This window comes from Oryzias latipes, chromosome 9 (assembly GCF_053564925.1).
Source record: "Oryzias latipes strain Hd-rR chromosome 9, Olatipes_Hd-rR_3.1".
Taxonomy (NCBI): domain Eukaryota; kingdom Metazoa; phylum Chordata; class Actinopteri; order Beloniformes; family Adrianichthyidae; genus Oryzias; species Oryzias latipes.
Window position 1 is genome coordinate 16561150 of NC_136245.1, and position 19256 is coordinate 16580405.

At 38.6% G+C, this 19256-nt stretch overlaps 2 protein-coding genes across 2 annotated transcripts; both read right to left on the reverse strand.

Annotated features, from left to right (window-relative positions):
• Positions 1–835: 835 nt before the first annotated feature.
• bnip3la (BCL2 interacting protein 3 like a) lies at positions 836–5124 on the reverse strand. Its single transcript, XM_004072502.4, has 6 exons — positions 4965–5124; positions 3775–4042; positions 3594–3675; positions 3204–3310; positions 2978–3127; positions 836–2210 (listed from the first exon to the last, which is right to left on the reverse strand). Exons 1-6 carry the CDS (start codon positions 5041–5043, stop codon positions 2162–2164), a joined length of 735 nt encoding a protein of 244 aa, XP_004072550.1. The 5' UTR covers positions 5044–5124; the 3' UTR covers positions 836–2161.
• A 601-nt stretch (positions 5125–5725) lies between these two features.
• Positions 5726–19044, reverse strand: ppp2r2aa (protein phosphatase 2, regulatory subunit B, alpha a). The gene is made up of 10 exons (XM_011479371.4): positions 18741–19044; positions 18326–18403; positions 15030–15127; positions 14629–14794; positions 13576–13688; positions 11741–11918; positions 10903–11067; positions 10436–10605; positions 10254–10345; positions 5726–9352 (listed from the first exon to the last, which is right to left on the reverse strand). The coding sequence occupies exons 1-10, from the start codon at positions 18748–18750 to the stop codon at positions 9073–9075; spliced, it is 1350 nt and encodes a 449-aa protein (XP_011477673.1). The 5' UTR covers positions 18751–19044; the 3' UTR covers positions 5726–9072.
• Positions 19045–19256: the final 212 nt, after the last annotated feature.

Genomic DNA, 19256 nt, shown 5'->3' on the forward strand with positions numbered 1-19256 from the left:
TCATTTATTTACACTTTACTTATTTTACACAGAAAATTCAGTGTGCTATTACTATATCTACTGATAACTCCTGGTATATATGTTCTATTAAAATAGTTAAAAGTCAACATTAAAATACATATATTTATATTTCCTATTTAAAAAAAGAACAATGGTAAAACAGGTAAAAATGCTTAAGAATCCTTACATTTAATTAAAATATGTTTTTGCATACACCTTACATGCCAGCACCAGTTCTTCAGGGGTTATGTTATTTTTTAGTGTTTTTCCCTCCTGCTAATTTGCTACCAATTCGTCATTAAACAAAACTATGCTGCTCTCATTTCTCACTGGTTTTAACAATACTTTTAGTGAAGCCTTTAAATCCTAAAATGAAAATCTAAACTGGTTTTAAGTCTAATTCAAATTAATAAAATTATATTTTATTTCTATGTAGCCTAAACAAGATCACCTTCAAACAAGGCACCATCCATTTAAACAATGTCCTTCTATATTCATCAAGAGTTTGTGCTTTTTCACCAATTCCGTTAGTTACATGCTTTAAAGCCGTAGTATTCACCAACTTTTGCACTATTCTGTGTACGGTAATCATTTTTAAAAAAAATACCTTGCTGCCCACATGTATTAAATACAAATTTTATATGTGAATAAATAAACTTACCCCCACCCCCCAAAAAAAGAGAAACCAGGTTTAGAGGATACCTAGATAGAAATGTAATATTTTAACCAAATGTCATTTAAATGTTTAAGATAACTTTTGATATATGTAATATGCACAAGTCATGAGGTTTAAAGCAATTATACCAATATCTGTTTTTAAACAAAAGCCACTGTATACAGTACAAACTTTATTCAAATTCCAAAACACTCTGTATTGCACACCAGTCAACTGTACATAAGCCTGCAAGGACCACATGTACACATTATGAGTTATCATCATTTGCATCATGCATTAAATCCTGGTGAAGTGATTTCCAGCCAATAATTTACACAATAGCAGATACTTTTTTCACTATGTTATGACACCATCAGCTTACAAACACTTCTAGAGGATCCATGGTGTCAAGATCCACATTCAGAAATGCATGCACTTTCCTCAGGAAATGATTTTGATCCTCTAGCTGGATGTTTTATTGATACTATACATCATTTTATTCGGTCACACAAAGTGAATTTATTATACACTGAAATCTACATTTAAGTCGGATAACACTCTTCAAGGATGCCCTGCAAATACCCCCTTCTGCTGTGTTGGTGTCCGCTATTTAAACTTTAGCAGTTGAGCAACAAGGAAATACACTTAACACTGCCACAATGCATCAGATAAAACAAACATTAATATCTGCTCTTACAGAAAATATACAATGTGGACAAGTGTTAATCAGGGCAGATCACAGCTTAGATTACACACAACTACATTTTAAAATATCTAAACATATAAGAAAAAAAAGCCTAACTCAAATCACCAATGTGCAAAGGTGAAAGATATAAATTTGGCACTTTGCTACCGCTGTGTTAAAGATATGTAGGCAAAAAATTCTTTAAAATAGCATATAGTCTGGTATATTGCCTTCCACTATCATAAAACAGTCCAACTACTTCATAGTAAAATTGTCAAGCTACATGCCAGATGGTTCAATCAGCCTGTTGACCCTCGAGAAGACAAAGCTGCTGTCAACAGCAACAAGATCAGACTTCAATTCTTAAAAATGTGCAAACTTTAAAAGCTAAACCCAGCGTGCAGCGCCGCTCAACCTCTAAGTCAATGGGCAAAAGTGTTTAGCTCAAAATGTGAGTCTGTTCCCAAACCCAATTTGGTATAGTGCTATTAAATGGTTTATCCTGTCTGGCATTTAGGACAACAAAAGAAAAGCTTTGGGGAAAATAGAACACATACTTGTTGACGTGATGTTTTACATCAAGCAAAGGGAACTTGAAGCCATCAGACAACATAGAAGTGTCTGTTTTTAAAACTAGATTTAAGCCAGTTTACAACAATATGGCCCCTAGCGTCAAAATCCAATGGAGTGAAAGTCCATAACTAATATGAGTACATCTAAAATGTGGCACCTGTTAATGCTGATTGGATAGGAAAGATAGCTTGACTACAGGAGCATGGGTTAAAGGACTTGAAGACATGAGGAGATGCTTCATTTTCTATTCAGTAGGAGCTGGTGGAAGCTGTGGCGATTCTCTTCCCAATGTAGACTCTGGAGGTAAAAACAAAAGATATAAAATCTGTAAAATGTTAACAGCTGAAAGAAAGGGAATTATTTGAATTTAAAATGACAGACGTAAAGAGGTGCTGGTAAAACTGTGGGGGGGGGGGGGGGGGGGTATGTTTTTCTTCCTAAAACTTTACAATGCAACATCAGTTTTAATGCTTTCTAATTCACATACATCAGAAAAAGATACTTTTTTAAAGTTCAGAGTCTGCAGAGGACTTTCAATCAAACTAAAAGCATGTATGCATGATGACAAAAAAAAATCTGAAGCTATTTGACACACGTTCTTGAACATGTGTCTAGCCCATGGTCTTCTCAATGGACAAGCAGGGAGGGGCTTCTTTTTTACTGTTTACTAGCCCACCTACAGTTGGAAACGGCTTGGTGCAAAATCTCACGATTTGGGCACGAAAGTGAAAGGGTTTGGTTCATTGCCAGCAACATTGCAAATGGTGGATATGGATTACCATCATGTAAAACCTTGGTTCATCTGTATTTGAAAACAAATGCAGACGTTGTCAGGCTCGTCGCCGTGTCTTGATTCATCAGGTAAGCCAAACCTATACATCGCTACCAAACTTGCATAGCTACACGTGGACAACAGAGTTGGTCAGTGCTCACAACGCATTATTACGCGCATTTATATAAACTTGACACTGGAAGTGGCCGATTGAACGCATATTGCAGAGGGTGGTGTGTACATAGCTTAGCATGTTATTCCTCAAGGCAAAACTGCAACATTTCTGACTCACCCAATCCCAAGAGCCAAGATGTGGGAGATTAGCAAGGAAGGGATGAAAACTTTGAGGAATTCAGAGGAAAAGATGCCACCTCTCTTCATCACTCCACTCTTTCTCATACTCAGAGATACTGAGCGACGGGGATGCCTGAAGTGAAACTCCCTGAGAAGAATAACCCCAAGAGGATTAACCGAAACACCAGAGAGTCGAATATTCAGAAAGGGAAAGATAAACTTACTTTGGTGGAACATTTTCTGGTCTGCTGGACCAATCAGTGACCCAGTCTACTTCTCTGTTCATCAAAATGTCGTCCTCTCTTTCCTTCTCTGTAATGTCTTCCTCTGACTAGAAAAATATAAATGCAAATACAGCTGAGAAAACAAAAATACTGGGGCCAACTTCAGAAATAATTCCATTTCAATTCACAACTTCACAATTAGATTTGATTTGAACACAATTGTAATAATTATTGATTTATTTGTTAAATTTCCAATCCCAAACTTATTTTGTTTGGTTATGAAAAACTCATTTTCAACTCCAATTAATCAATGTTGCAATGTTAAAGTAAAGATTGATCCTAACTGGATGCATTTCAAAGTTTGACCGTTGATAGATTTGTTGCATTTACCTGACTCCCTCTTAGACTGGACATTTCCACATCAAATGTTATCTGTTCATCATCACGCTCTGGACTTGGAGGTCTGTGAGGACTGTGCCAGCATATTAGGACAATGTAATTACAATAAGTAATCACCATTTGTTTAAAGTTTAGGAAAAAATGTTTTAAAGCACTCTGTGTTACTTCTTACCTATCACAGGAAGAGCTACTTGGGCTGGACTCGTGCTGAGCGTCCAAGAGAATCTTCTCCATGTCTCCATTATGAATAGATGAGGAGGATGGCACATGCTCTAGTCCTCCAATCAAGCTTTCAGCACTTTCAGCTACTTCCAAAGTCTGGAGACTTTGGTTTATGCTCGAGTTGGCATTTATTTGATCTGCGGCAGGTGTTAGTGATAAGCTGATTGGCTCACCCTGGACCCCTGTGTTACCATTCAGCTCCAACTCTACCCAGGAGCCTAAATAAACACAAAGATGAAGGAAATTAACTTGGGTTTGCAGTGTTTGAATGCAAGCAAAACAACTACTTTTCACAGAAACACACAAAAACATGTGACCCACATTGCCCAACGATGAGCATTCATGCCCGCCCCACCTCCCGAGTCTGGTGCAACCATGATGGCATGCCTTTCTTTGTGCCACTGCCCCATAAACCACAATTGAGCAAATTATTTGGGATCTGCGGGTGTGTGAGCCAAAAATATAAACCAAATAAAAGTATGACGAGAAATATTGATATTTAGGGGCACATTTGGTTTATCATTGCCCTCGTTACATAACTGTGACGTACGGGTTGCCTCGACGACATTACAGCTTTGTTACAGTCGAATCTCTATATATATAGTATTTAAATCTACATTATAAACCCGACACACTGTATAAAACCATTTTTAAACGCAAAGTATTGCCTTAAATGTGTTTATGCATTCGTTTGCCCCAATGCACCTTGGGACACATCCAAACGTAGAGTTTTTAAAAGACAGTTACTTTAAAATCAATGCATTTAAATCCTAAACCAATTTTAAATGTTTTTATTATTACTGAGAATCACTTACAAAAAAGGGGGGGGGGGTAACGTTATTGTTTCCTTTGTGTTAAACTTGTTTTCATGTTGATCAAAGCCCACCTCTTTCAGACCGTTGAGCGTGATTGGTTGACTTGAGTGTCAATCAAATACAAACAAAATATAATTGGCTAACATCTCACTGACGTAAAACAACATCATGCTCCGCCACGCCCAGAGAACGAGGAAATTCCATCCGCGGTGCAACTTCCACAATAACATCCCCAGCGCATTTTAAACGTTCAGCAGTGCTGGCGCTCCAAAAAATGTCGCACGGCTTTTGCGGGAAGTGTGAAGTGGTAAGAGAAGAAACGTACCTTGAAGCCCAGGCTCCTCGTTATTGTTTTCGGGAGCTGCAACGGTGGACATGTTGTCTACACTTCTAACGTTTAACATGACACGCAGACAGACTGTGAAGTGCGCAAGCGCAGGGTCCAGCCGGGGACCGTACCCCTCCCTTTCCTCCTGTAAATAAAGTCTGAATCATATCACCAAACTCTTAAAATTGATTTTCAACAAGGAAAAAAGTGCATTCGGCTATAAACAAATCTAATTTTATTAGAAAAAACTTTTATCCCAGTGTGACTTTATTTTTAGACATCTTAAAGTGTATACTTTGTGTAAATAGCAATCAAGTTTTATTTTATTTTTTTAAATTTCATGTTTACTTTTCATACTTTCACAAAGTGACAAAGTCTGAGTACACTTTTCTGCTTTAATATCTGATGAAAATAGTCTGGGATTAATGTTTGGTCATCATTTCTCTTTAAGACCATTTCAAAACGGATCAAGGCAATAAGTTTTCCTAAGAGTCTTTGTAGTTTCTTTCAGAGCCTCAAATCAATACATGAAGATGATACAATGTGGCAAAATGCACAAAAATGTTAATTGTTAGCTTTAATTTTTTTAAATAGAAACTAGCAGCTCTGTTTATTGTAACACAGGTTATGAATACCTGAAACAGGTCTATAAAATAAAAATGTATCTAAGCTATAAGGAGGGGAAAAAGTACCACTAAAGCTTAAAACAACTCTGTATTAACAGGAACATTTATCAAAAGCTGCGTAAAAAACAGAAAGAGGGGTCACAAAAGTGTTTTATTAAACCCTGAGAGACCAACACTCAACAGGAGGTTAACATCATTTTAGAAACCGGCTGATATTGTGAAGAGACACATTTAGATACAAACACCGTATATGATTTATTATTATGCTCCAGGACATCTCATGTCCTGAAGGACTTGAAGGATTATTACAAATGTATAGAAGTAGTTAAACCAGTATTTGATCACAAGAGGTTAAGCCATTATTAAAGACAGACATCATGAGATGCCATTAAATACGATCAGTTCATTTCCATTCACTTTTCCTGTAAGACGTGAAAATGAGCAAGAATAGATATGAGTTGACATCAAGTTTGTGACACTTGTGCTTTTTGCAGAATGTCAGCCCTCAAAATATATAGTGGTAATGCCAGAATTTAAAGCAGCCGGGATTTTTTTTTGGCAAATGATACAAAAGAACAATCAGTCCATCAGAGCATTTCAATACCATAAAAACAACAAAAACACACACACATAACAATTGTGATCTTAAAATGTAAACATCACAGTCTCACTGAAAACCTGCTGAAATGGCGCTTTCATGGTAGGGCTGACAAGCAAATACTGCAGGTAAGAGACAAGTTTCCCCCTGAATGTATACTTTTCCCTGGACCTATAGGGGTCCAAAATCTGTTTGCAAAAGCAGGAATCACAGGGATGCAGTGTGCCGACATTCAGTCATGGACAGGCCTCGCATACGCCAAAAAAACACAAAAACAAACGTACAACAGTCAAAGGATCCAACTAGTCAATTCCCCCTGGACTTAGATCTCACCCCTGAACTGCACTGGATGTTTTTTTACAGCCTTAAAAAATAAAAAATAAAAATGCAGCAGCAAAATACAACAAAACAAAAGATTTTCCTCTGATTCACAGTGTGTGAACACATGTCAGCCTGTGGCATTGTTTATAAGATTAGTGTGCTGCTGTGCTTCAGTACCAACAGGGTCACTGCTGCTGGTACTTCAGTGCTTAAGCCTTGTGCTATCTTGTGGGGTCAAAATGACCCCACCCTTACATTGAAGTGTTCTCCCTACAATGACAAAGGTGGATAAAGGTGGAAAGATTTCATGTAATCCATGGACACCAGTGAAGATCACAAATCATTGAAGAAAAAGATTCAGAGCACTGTCTAGTGGGTCTAGATGACCCAACTCCCAATGTTAAAGTGCCTTGGATAGCACAAGGGTTAAAGGAGCAGACTGAAAAGGTCAAGTTCATCTACACACAGTAGAGGAGCAGGAAGGCATTTTCTAATCCGTCTTCTGATACGACTAACGTTAGACCCTTTAGCAAGAAGTAGTACACCAAGTTTATTTCATTAGGTATACTTGAGTTTATGTCTAGATAGTGTACTATAGACCTAGTACGTGTAGAGTAGGAAGTATACTAACTGAATACTTCTTCAGACTAAATTGGAACATTTTAAGATTTTATAACTGGAAATACAGTAAAGTCAGGCATGGAGGGGTTACCACCCTTTAACAAGTCAGATTCTCAGGGTTCTCTCATGAAAAACAACCAGCCTTTTGGTCAGATCTCTGGGTCGCGAATAGAGCTGAGGAGCTAACGCAGGTGTGGTGGGACAGGTACGCCCTAGAAAACATGCAGCACAGGGACATCGGATGATCAAAAACAAGGCCCTCAGAATTCAGAATCCAGAGTCACACATGCACACACACACAACTTCTAGTGGTTCATATTAGGTACTCACATCTAAAGTACTGATTTAGAAGTTAATCTGCTTCGTCTTTTAGAGACTGTTCTCATATAACCTCTGTTTCAAAAAATAATATAACCTTCAGCTCCCCAAAAATGTTTTTAATATTGATCAAAATGCTGCATGAAAAAAACTTTCTGACCAGCTCTCCAGCAGTCAAACTGACAGGAAGCTGCAGAAATGTCCAGAAATGAGACTGTAATGATATTGCTATTCTTCGAGGTAAAGTAGCTTTTCATAAACAAAACAGTTCTCGGTTCTGGTACCAGAAACTACAGCAGAATCCGGCCGCTGCAACTTCACATGATCTGGTCCTGAGCTTAGTAAGAACACAAGTGCAAGGATGCCCGATTGGAGTTCATTCTTGATAAACTACTTCAACTTCAGATCCACCGGATCCTTAGGCCTAACTAGCCGATCCATGTGCTCGTCGGTTTCGTGCTCAAAGGAGAATTTCCTGATTTACAAAATGGATTTTTCAGTCGACACAATCAAAGTAGACAAGAAAACAAAAGGTAAATATCTACTGGGATCTGGTACCTCTGAGACCAGGGGGCCATTTCTTAAAGCACTTTTCTCTAATAACAATTAAAAAAAAGTTTAAACTATGTAGTTTCACCTTCATCAAATAAATAACAAAAAAAGCGGACTAATTTTTACAGTCAGGTGTTTCGAAAACGATTTCATCTCAACATTCTTAGTTTAATTTGGCATGACGTTGGCTTTTTCAGAGAAAAATACTAAATAAAACCAAACCAAGTGTATTTTCACAGCACTTAGATAATAAAAATCGTAATAAACCACTAAAGCTGAGGAAGGCTGCAACTTCTGATTAAGGAAGAGGACTCAGCTGGAGAGGTGAAGGATAACCTGTAAGAGAGCAGCCAGTACTGCTCAGTCCCACTCCAAGGTTTGTCTGAACGAGGCCAAGAGGAAGATTTCCCCCCAACGTGTTCAGAGTTTCTCTGATGAAGTTCATCTGTGAAAATGTCTGAAATTTTTTAATCCACTTTGATATCTATCGGGTGAAACCAACACCCCTGATGATCAACACAAAAGTTGCTCCTGTGTTTTTGTGAGATGAATGTAAAAAAACAGGACCTGATGTTAAAGTCCAACTCTGATCGACTGTCGGCTTTACAGAAATGTCCGAAAAACGAGTTAAGCGTGGTAAGACCCGACCGTTGTCTCTACAACAGGAAGGAGGCGATGACGTCTGCGCTAACAGTGCTTTGGACCAGTACAACAACAAAAAAAAAGATGCTTAAAATAAGACACTTAAACTCATAAAACATAGCTACAAAAACAAAATCTAAAGACCATGACATAATAGTGATCAAGTCGCCATGGCACAGCGGTACAAAGGAACATTTCCCCTTATTCAGGGATGTAGTGGTTCAGCTAACAGTAATTTTTTAGCTCATAATGGAGGTTCTGCACAGTCTAAAAACCCCCCAGAGTTATATGATTGGGAAGTAGTTTGCCACATACTAATCAAAATTCATGGAGAATCCCCCCAAAAAAACAACTATCATTTGATCTGTGTATGCATCAGAGCAAAGGGGCTGACGTAGACACTGGGAACGGAGCGATTTAGGGAGTGCTAGTTCAGTTTATCCTGAAAAATGTACAGATTGTTGGTGGTGGCTACGGCGATGATGTTGTCCAGAGGATGCCAGGCTGTGTGGATAATCTTTTTGCTGAAGTCCAGACTGTCCACACTGATCTCATCCTTTTTGCGCTTCCCACCTGTGCTTATTTTGCGAGGCTTGAGGATGGATCGCGGCCGACTGTTTTCCCGCGACGCTTCGTAGGTCACGTCCTGCTGATAGCCTCGGTCGAACATCCTGAAGAAGTTATTGTAAGAACCCGTCATCACAACACTGCAGGAAGCACAAGAGAGGAGGAGTTAGTGTCTTCACACATTATTCACTACATTAATCTACTAAAACAACTAGTTACAAAGAACTAACTAATGTAATCTGGGATATGATATTCCAGTCTATTAAACAGTAAAACTTTCAGTTTTTACTTCTATTCTATTCTATTTGAAGGGATCAGTTCAGATGAACTACCAACTCCAATGAAAATTATGTTCTTTTCTGATGATGGAGGACATGTATTAAGAAAATTAAGCATAAAAATGAATTTCTGAGTACCGGTATTTCTTTTTTCAAATCATTGTTAATCAAGAGCAGATGGAAAATGCCACTTACAAAAAAAAACAAAAAAGCCTATTCGTAAACAAAAAAAGACAATGAGCGGGCCACAAGCTTCCTGCTCCGCTCCATTCTGATGCATCCGTCTTTGTTTTCCTCGTCTGAGCTGGTATCTGCCTGAAATACTGTACGGCTGGACAGCTCCAGTACTGATTGCCATTTTATTTTTTTCCTGTAATGTGAGGTTAGGGGTATGAGGGGCCGTAAACTAGAGGGAGAGCATGTGAACAGAGAGCTCTCAGAAACGAGGGGGTTGATCTCTACCAGTAACTCTGCAGAAACTATGTCCTAGAAAAAGAACGTTTTTTTTTTATTTGGGCTAAAAGCTTCATAATCACAATTAGAAGAGCACTGGTAACGCTTTGAAAATAGATTAAAACATGATCGGAGTGGGACTTTAGAGATACTAAATAATCTCTAAAGGGAAAAAAAAGTACAACTGAACTGGATTTAACCGTTACATTTTTCCAATAGTCTTGTTTTTTTTGTTCTTGTCCACCAACAGATGTTGTCGATCCTGATTTCAGACTAATAAATCAAACTACAAACAACATGTGGCACTCACCTGTCATTCCCATTCCAACAGCATTCAAACTTGTCAAAAATGCAGTCATTCTCATAAAGTGAACACAATTTACTCCTGAGATATTCATGCACCTGTCAAAGTAAAGAAACAAGAATGAAGCTAACAATTCACAAGCTCAGCTCCTGAAAAAGCTCTTCCAACACGTTCCATTAGACGCAGACCTGATACGTTTCAACTGGGCGAGTCTCCATGCAAAGATCCCAGATCTTGATGGAGAGATAATCGCGCGTCATCATGTAGCGTCCATTATTGCTGAACTTCACATCAGAAATAGATGAGATGATTTCAGAAAAGAATGAACGGTTGTTTGGGTCTTCAGGCTCCTCAAACACTAAACAAAAACAACAAAGTTTATTAGAGGTGCAGTTTAAACTCTTTAAAAACTAACGTGTGTTGAGTTTTACTCAGGAAAAATACAAAACTTAAGAATATGAGATGACCATCAGATTTAGGTTAATCATTTGTAAAATATAATCAATTGTATGCAGTCTTTCCACACAATTATGATAAATCCTCCAAGAGTGTATGTTAGTAAGGACACCTTGAACTGGTAAAACCCATTGGTCAAGTGTTTTAGGGGAATTTTAAATGTTTACAATTTGGAATATAGGTAAAGAAGCTGAAATACGTTTAGTGTGCTTGTCACACAGCGCTGACGCCCTCATGTCGCACATTCGGATGGTTCCCTTGCTGCTGCTGTAGACAAACGTGTTGCACTGATTGGGGTGGAACTCAGCGGCTGTGATCACTTCGGTCAAATCCTCCATATTTGCAGGTTTTATGTCAACAATGTCTAAAGAACTTGGGTTAAGTTGATTTTAAAAATCGGCATTTTCTATAACCTCAAATGAAAAAGGACACACAACAAAAGTATTGAAGTACTAATACTGGATCTCCGCACTGCTCAACAGCTACTGCAGAATTTTCTATTTCTTTACAAACAATGTTGTCCTCAAAACAAATACATGCCCTTTACTGTACTGTAATGGATCCTTTTAGTCCACATAAAAAATTTAAAAAAAGTAAAGGAGACCAAAGGTTTGGCGACATCTTGTGGTGGCATAAGGAACAACACATGAAGTCACTGGTAGAATTCTCGTTGGTGCTGTCTTCTTATAACCCTTGTGCTATCCAAGGCACTTTAACGTTGGGAGTTGGGTCATCTAGACCCACTAGACAGTGTGCTGAACCTTTTTTCTTCATTGATTTGTGATCTTCACTGGTGTCCATGGATTACATGAAATTTTTCCACCTTTATCCACCTTTGTCATGGTATGGAGAACACTTCAATGTAAGGGTGGGGTCATCTAAGATAGCACAAGGGCTAAACAGCACGGCAAGAACTGACTGCTTCAAAAAATAAAACGTGGAATAGTACAAACACGACACAGACATTGTTGCTGCTATAACATATCTGTCTTGTATTTTAAACGGTGCCCATAAATATGTGGATGTCAAAAGGATACTAAAGCTGCGGTCCGTTATCTCCTGATGCCAGAGGTTAATGCGCAGGTCGTCTGCAGAAAGATAGGTCTCACAATCACTGTTAATGGAGATGGAATTGATATGATAGGTGTGAGCGTTTGCAAACACTCGTCTGGGGCTGGCTTCCACCATCAAATCCATCGGCGTTAATACTGGGACCTGCAAAGAGATGCAGTCAAGACTCTGATCAGTAATTCACATTTTGAGATACGGTATTTTATAATAAAAATAAATGAAACCAGCCTTTTAAAACAGCAAAGCCTTTCAATAGGTTCAGTGAATATAAACAATAACCCCCAAAAACTATAAATCGATTCACTTGATTAATTCCAAAATTGTGTAAAAGAAATCTGAAACCAAAAAAAAAAACTGAAACTCAAAAAAATCCTGAAACTACTTTCCATAGCAAAGCTTTACTGTTTTATAAACACGATGGCTTGCTCACATCACGCATTAAAAAGTGATAACGCCCAGTGATAACTGCACGCCTAAAAAAGAAGTTGTGGTCTCATAGCTTAAATGTTCTGTATCACTTCTTTAAAACAAACTTTTGCTTCATCATCTGGACAAAAACGGTAAGACGTAAACTTTCTCTCTGAACTGACGCTTTATTTATGACATCATGACGACCAGCATATATACCCCTTCCCTACCCGCTGCAGTCGAGATCGGAGGTCAGTGCCGTCTCAGCCGACTAAGTGGCCGCACCACAAAACAAAGTCTGCTTTTTGTCAAAAAAGTGATCCAAACCGGAAATAACAACAAGAATAAAGTACTAAAAACTGATTGAATATTTCTTTCTTTTGTAAGGGACCATGGTGTAAGCAGGTTAATGGTCTTCAAAGTGTGCATTATCAGAAATGAACCATCCTCCGCTTCGCGTCAGATGGTTCAGGCTTCCACGTCGTGCGTTTATTTCTTTGTCGGCCATTATCCCTTACATAATCAATTTCATAAACTGATCAATAACACTGTTCTGGAAGTCCTGGTCTGTTCTGACACCCTGCAGTAACATTAAGCCTTAAATTGAACTCAACATATTTTTTCTTTAATCTCAAATGATTACATGTAATAATATGTACAGCTTTTTTCTATGTTTTGCCAAAATCCTTAAAAAAATATGTATAAAAGCAATGAGCAGTTCGTGTTTTCTTATTTTTTTCTTAAAGTGTGAAGTCTTAATACTTGTCATTCAGGTCTATGTCTGGAAAGGCTGACTCAAGTCTCAACAATCTTTACTCGTAAATAATTATCTGGGGAAAGTTTTTAATCTGGATTAACAGAATTATTTTCCGGATCATTTTAATAAACTGGATTCTCCTTACCAGCTAAAACAAACTAAAGGCCCCTGCTTTTAAGTTGCTGCTTTCAGGTTCTTGGTTACGAAGAAGTGATCAAGTTACAGCTTTAAGTTTAGAAACGTTTACTTACTTTTTGATTTCAATCTTCAGTTGTAGTGTTAAATCCCTGAACTATTACAAAGACTTCTTTTTAACCCTTAATCACAGAAGATGTCACCTGAATAACACCCGTTCTTGGACATAATGTAACTCTCTGACCGTTGAGGCATCAATGTGAATCAGCCGATCCTGAGGCAGGGAAAAGCCGCTTCTCGTGTCGGCTTTGCACCGATGTGCAGCACATTTCTAACACGAAGCGTTGCATGCCGGTGCGGAGCTGCTTTTCTCTGCGACAGAATCGACTGATGGACGTCCGCTGGAATCACGTCAACTGCGTAAACGGTCAAAGAGTTATGGATCGTCATGAGAATGTAAACACTGGAGCTAAAGCATCCATGCAGGCGGTTCATACAGACCCTTAGTGCAGTGATAGTATTGGGGTCTTTGTATCGCCCATCCTCCTCTTTCAGGTTGTAGCCCTCTGGTCTTTTGTCACGTTCACTAATTTTCCACAGTTTGATAGTTTTATCTGCCAGTGACAAAAAAAATGTAAAAAGACCAGTCAGAAGGAAAATTTAGATCACAAATGTAGCTCTGCTAGTGTTAGGTCAAACTAGAGGAAACTGATGTTTCAAGTGATTCTATTTTAAAAGCAAATAAAAATAGAAAAAGAAAATGAAAATCATAAAAGTAAAAACCCAAATAAAATTTTAAAGTAAAAATGGATTCAAATACATCCTGTTAAATTTGAGAGAAAATTAATTTAAGTAAGTAAATAAAAAATTAAGAGAGGGAAAAAGGGACATGCAAGGCGGTAGTGGGCGTGGTGTCAATCAAAGTTCCAGCTGTGCGCACCGGAGCTTGTTTGGATGAGGTGCATGCGTAGTGCCAGATTAGACCGAGCTTGAGAGAGATTGGAAAACGTGTGATCCATCTCACCAATCTAGTCCGAAAATCTAGTTAAAAAGCTTCAAAACTACGGAGGCAGCCGGTAAGCCCTAATTCTGGTGATCCACGGTGCGCTTAAGCGCCGGCTGCCACGTCAGCGCAAATGTTTGTTTAGTCTTCCATTGAATGTCATTCACAAAAGCACTACTATTTATGAAATATATTTATTTATTGCTGTATTTTCAATGAATTCTGGTAACTATGAAGTTAACTTTTAATAAATGAATTGTGTGAGTTGAGTTAATTCTGGAACCAGGACTTTAACATTTGATTAATGTTATATTTTTATTGCTGTATTTATTTTGGTAAATAGATAAAATATTATGTCTTGTTCAGGTTTTTCACCATACGTAACCAGCACCACCATTGCTGTCTAAACCTCTCAAGAAATTGAATAAACAGATCATAAAGGAGAAGTGTGTCTGGATGTGAGTTCCTACTTTGCAAACTCCGTGGATGCTTTCCCCTTTCAAGTGGGGCATAATAACTTGACAGCTAAAAGGAATATATCAATGACTGACCATTAGTAGACAGCAGGAAGTGTGCTGCATTCTTCTGGGGTAACCATCGAATCTTGTTGATCTTCTCCTCGATCTCCAGGCTTTTCAGGTAGTCAAACTCGGGCTCGTGGCTCTGGAAGGTGCTGTAAACATTGTACTCCCCTCGGCGCAGAGGCTGGTTCTTACTCTGAAAAATGACACATCGCATTTTAAATTGGATCTGGAATATGGTCTAAACAAGCTGATATCCAGAATTAATGTTGTGGGAGTCAGGATTCAATATTTAACCTATTTTTTACAACTTTTTCCTTTTTGTTAATTTTTCTGTTCAGTTAGGTAATTTTTCTTCTAACTAAAGACGTTGTGGTTGTAACCAACTTAAAAACTGAACACACTGAGACGGAAACACTGCTTCAACAGACCTCCGGCTCCTGCTGGAAGATCACAACACGCCCGCCCTTGTCTCCGGTGGCAAGCAGCTCTCCAGATTGGTTGAATTCCACCGTGGAAATGATGTCAGCTGCAAATCCAAAAACACAAGTTTAGTCAATTTTTTAAAAACTAATTTAGATATAATTAAGAAATATTCATGTCTATGACCAAAAAAATGATGTTTTTCATAAGTGTGTGAGTGTTCTCAAAAAGATCATTTAAAAGATGCACAAAATGCGTTTGTATGTTTGTAATTTGATATTCTTTTAGCTCTACTGCACAACAGGTTGTGATGCACTCACGTTTTAATACAAAATCAACATGAGCTACTGAGCCCTTTAAAAGCAACGGCATTTTAGACCAAAATGCTTCCCAATCGAAGAATTTAAACTTGTATCCAACGTGATTACCGCAAAGTAAAGATAAAAAAAAGGTGAGTAGGTATGAGGATACATGTTATTTATAATAAAACATGATAATGAAAACAGGGATATTTGGTTTGGTTGATTTTAATTTTGGTTTGGTGATTTTTGGTGTGTACTTTTTTTACTTATTTATATATTTTTTTAAAAAGTGGATCACATGTCACTTTTGCAGCTGTATTTATTTTTATTTTATTTGAATGTCATCTCTGAATGTCCTTCTTGCTGCTGCAGATGAGTGAATTTCCCCATCGTGGGATAAATAAAGTTATCTAATATCAAGCTTTAATGTGAATAAAAAGTAAATTACAAATAAATCGATCTGAAGGAAGTAGTTTTTTCTTTTGGGGGGGGGGGGGGGGGGTATACAGATATTGTTTAGCATTTCATTCATTTAAGACTTTTGAAAAGTTACACACAGCTAAAAAATAAGGGTGGACCTGATCTGGAGGACGTCTGTAATCCTCTAAGTCTAACGTTTTTTGCAGGACATTTCAGACCTCAACACTAAACGTTTTGCAGTGCTTCCTCTTTACAAACATGTGGCCCTTTTTCAAAGGAAAGCTTCAGCACAAATGTCACTGTCCAACAATTCATCTCTGTTAACAGAGCGGCACCCCTCTTGGCTGACAATGGTGTCGATCCCATCCTAACACTCCACTTTCAGCCTGAAACAACCGGACTCCTCACAATCTGTGGTGGAGTGTAAAGCCCAACACCTCATTGAGGGGGGGGGGGCTCATGTGTGTCAGCGTGAGACGATGCACAACGTAAGGCAGTGAGAGAAGCCTTCCCAATTCATCTACACTTCTCAAACAAAGGCTTCTACAGAAGACAACACTCAATGGATGATGTTTGAACGTCTTCATAGCTGAACATCATCGTCCGGTTGGAGATGAGATAAACATGAACACAAATTCCAAATAAGTACTTTATTTACACATCAGGATGAGGGAGAATAGCAATAAAATATCTTAGCTTAGACAGAAAGTAAAACCGAAACCCATCCTTTACTACCCATTACTACTTTTACAAGTTTTTCCCAAATCATGCAAAGGGAATGTGTCTGTTTTCTATTCCTATTCATATTTATACAAGCATTTTTGGCATGGTTGTATCTTTTTTGAGTTTAAAACATATATTATTTATTCTGTAAAGCCCTTTTTGTTACCAACACATGAAACATGCTTTAAAACTAAAGTTTGATTTACACAACTTACATCAAGATTTAATATAATAATGTTGTAATAATTATACTAGTCAGTGCATTAAAAAAAATCTCAATTGTTTGTAGCATGGCTCTTTGCCAAAAAAGGAATAAATATCACCAACTGGCTGTAAATTAGCATGATTTTCTAATGCAGTTTGGATCAAATGTTGCCTTTATTCCTATGAAACATCAAAATGTTCCTGACATGCTGGAAAGTGGGAGGAATTATGGCTCCAGTCAACAGAGAGGTCAGATTACATCTTGAAGGCAGAGGTTGTGTGTTGTGTTTTCATTATTGTCTTGAATCTGAGAGTAGCCATGACATGAACACTAGGATGGTTTAAAGACAAGAAAACTGTGCTTTTGGTGCTTTTTAAATGTTCTCGTGGCATTTTTGATGATAAAAGAAACATATATGTAAAGAAAAGTGTGCTTAAAATTGCATTTCTGAGTATTTCTTCATTTAAATTGTTATGAATCAGCCATTTAAAATGCTTGTGGGTATGATGTAGACGCTACTACGGCGAGCCACTAGCTCCCTGTTCTGCTCCATTCTGACTCATCCACTTATGTACGATGCATCAGATCCATGATCTAACAGATCCATGTAAGTCTTTGTTTTCCTCGTCTGAGCTGGAATCAGGCTCAAAACTGTACGGCTGGATAGCGCCAATATTGCTCGCCATTTTTGTTGCATCGCTACTGTTAAGTCGTGGTTGACCTAACAGTAGTTGTGAGGGGCTGTAAGCTAGCGGGAAAGCACATAGACAGATGGAGGATGGGAAGGGGGTGGGCTCACCCCGGACCAGCAGTCCCGCCAACAACTCAGAGGCAATTTTATATTGAACTACTGCTACTCTGCAGTAACTTTCCGAGAAAACAGTTTTTTATCCTCCATGAAAAAAACCCCGTCATTTTCTAGGGTAGTTGATGTTGGCGTGGAGAAACCCCGCCCCCCTTTCCGTTACCCATAACTGAGTGCTCTAATTACATACACTCTTGCTAGCTTTCAGCCCCTCACAACCCCAATGTGACATTACCAGTGCATCAAAAATGGCGAGCAATTTTGCAGCTATCCAGCTGCACAGTTTACAGGCAGATTCCAGCTCAGACGAGGAAAACAAAGACGTCCATGGATCTGTTTGTCTATAAGTGAATGCATCAGAATGGAGCGAAGCAGGGAGCCCAGCATATTTAACGTGTCAAAACTACAATCTTTCCAACTACATTTTTTCATCTGCTCTGGATTCACAACGTTTTGAATAAAGAAATCCTCAGAAATGCAATTTTATGCTGTATATGTCCTCCATCATGAGAAAAACGCCACAAGGACCTCCAACACTAAAAAGATCATTTTCAGTGTGTTTGTTTGCCAAATCTTATAACGTTTTAAATGGTTTGTGTTTCTTTAAAAGCATTTTGAATTAACAGCCTTTGGGCACCGAAAGATATGCAACTAAAGCTGTCCTGCTTATGACGTCATTAATACCTGAGGACAACAGCAAAAGGCAGAACATGTAACATAGTTGGTGCACAGTGTGCACTTTTTAACAGCAAAGCCAGCACGCGCAGGGAAGACCACCAGACACGCACGCATGCTCAGTTGGAATCGGTCAGAAAGACTGATCGCATTAGACGCAGAACACGGACTTACCTTCGGCGACATCGTCATCCATCGCTCCCTTGACCTGGGAAAAGCACCACTGCACATCGCTGCTCCCTCCACCGGGCCCTGCACACACAACACGACCCAAGTTTGGACACAGCACCACACTCAACTTCATCTCACGCATTAGCCAGGGTGCGAACTTCATTTTAGACACTTAGGAGGCGGGAAACCCCCCGAATTCATACAAAATTTTCCAGCAAACTATACATTAAATTTGAAGAGTTTGGACACTTTCAGTTTCACTGTTTAACAATGTGTGTCTTGTACTAGTAATTAGCCAGCTAGCTAGCCTGGGGTGGTTCATCACATTTAAAGGACACAACCTACTATTAATGACAAACATAGTAATTTCTGTGAATGGTTGAAATATCAGAACACAGTCTTTATTCTGTGGTTTTACCTGCCATCATGAGGAGCTGTCTGTAGCGGGCTGTGGCCCTGAACCGAAACAGAGCTGACCCGGGTAAGATGATGAGAGAGGTTCTGACGAAGCGACAGCGAGGGAAAGAAGATGAAGTGCCGTTAGTAACTTCCACGGTCCACAGCCCCGATGTTGCAAATGATTCGAACCGGTTTTCAGTCAAACAAATAGTCGTTCAAGTCTCCGAACCGGTTTTCCGACTTTGCGTTCTACTTTGAGATTTCCCTCGCTTCTGCTTCTTCCAATATTACATTTTCAAAATGGCGCAGCGCGGGCGGAGTGCAGCAAAGATCAGAAAGAGAAGACGGTGTTCCCCCAAAAAATGTAAACAAACCACTTTTTAAAAAGCCTTGCTGCTGACGAGAAAGGAATTAACGCAAAAATATTTATTATTTGCTTAAGATTTACCTCTGATACAAAGAATATATTCTTTATAAAGCATTGTAAGGAATGTATTCCGCCCCTGTGTATTGTTTCAGGGAAGGAAATCAAACA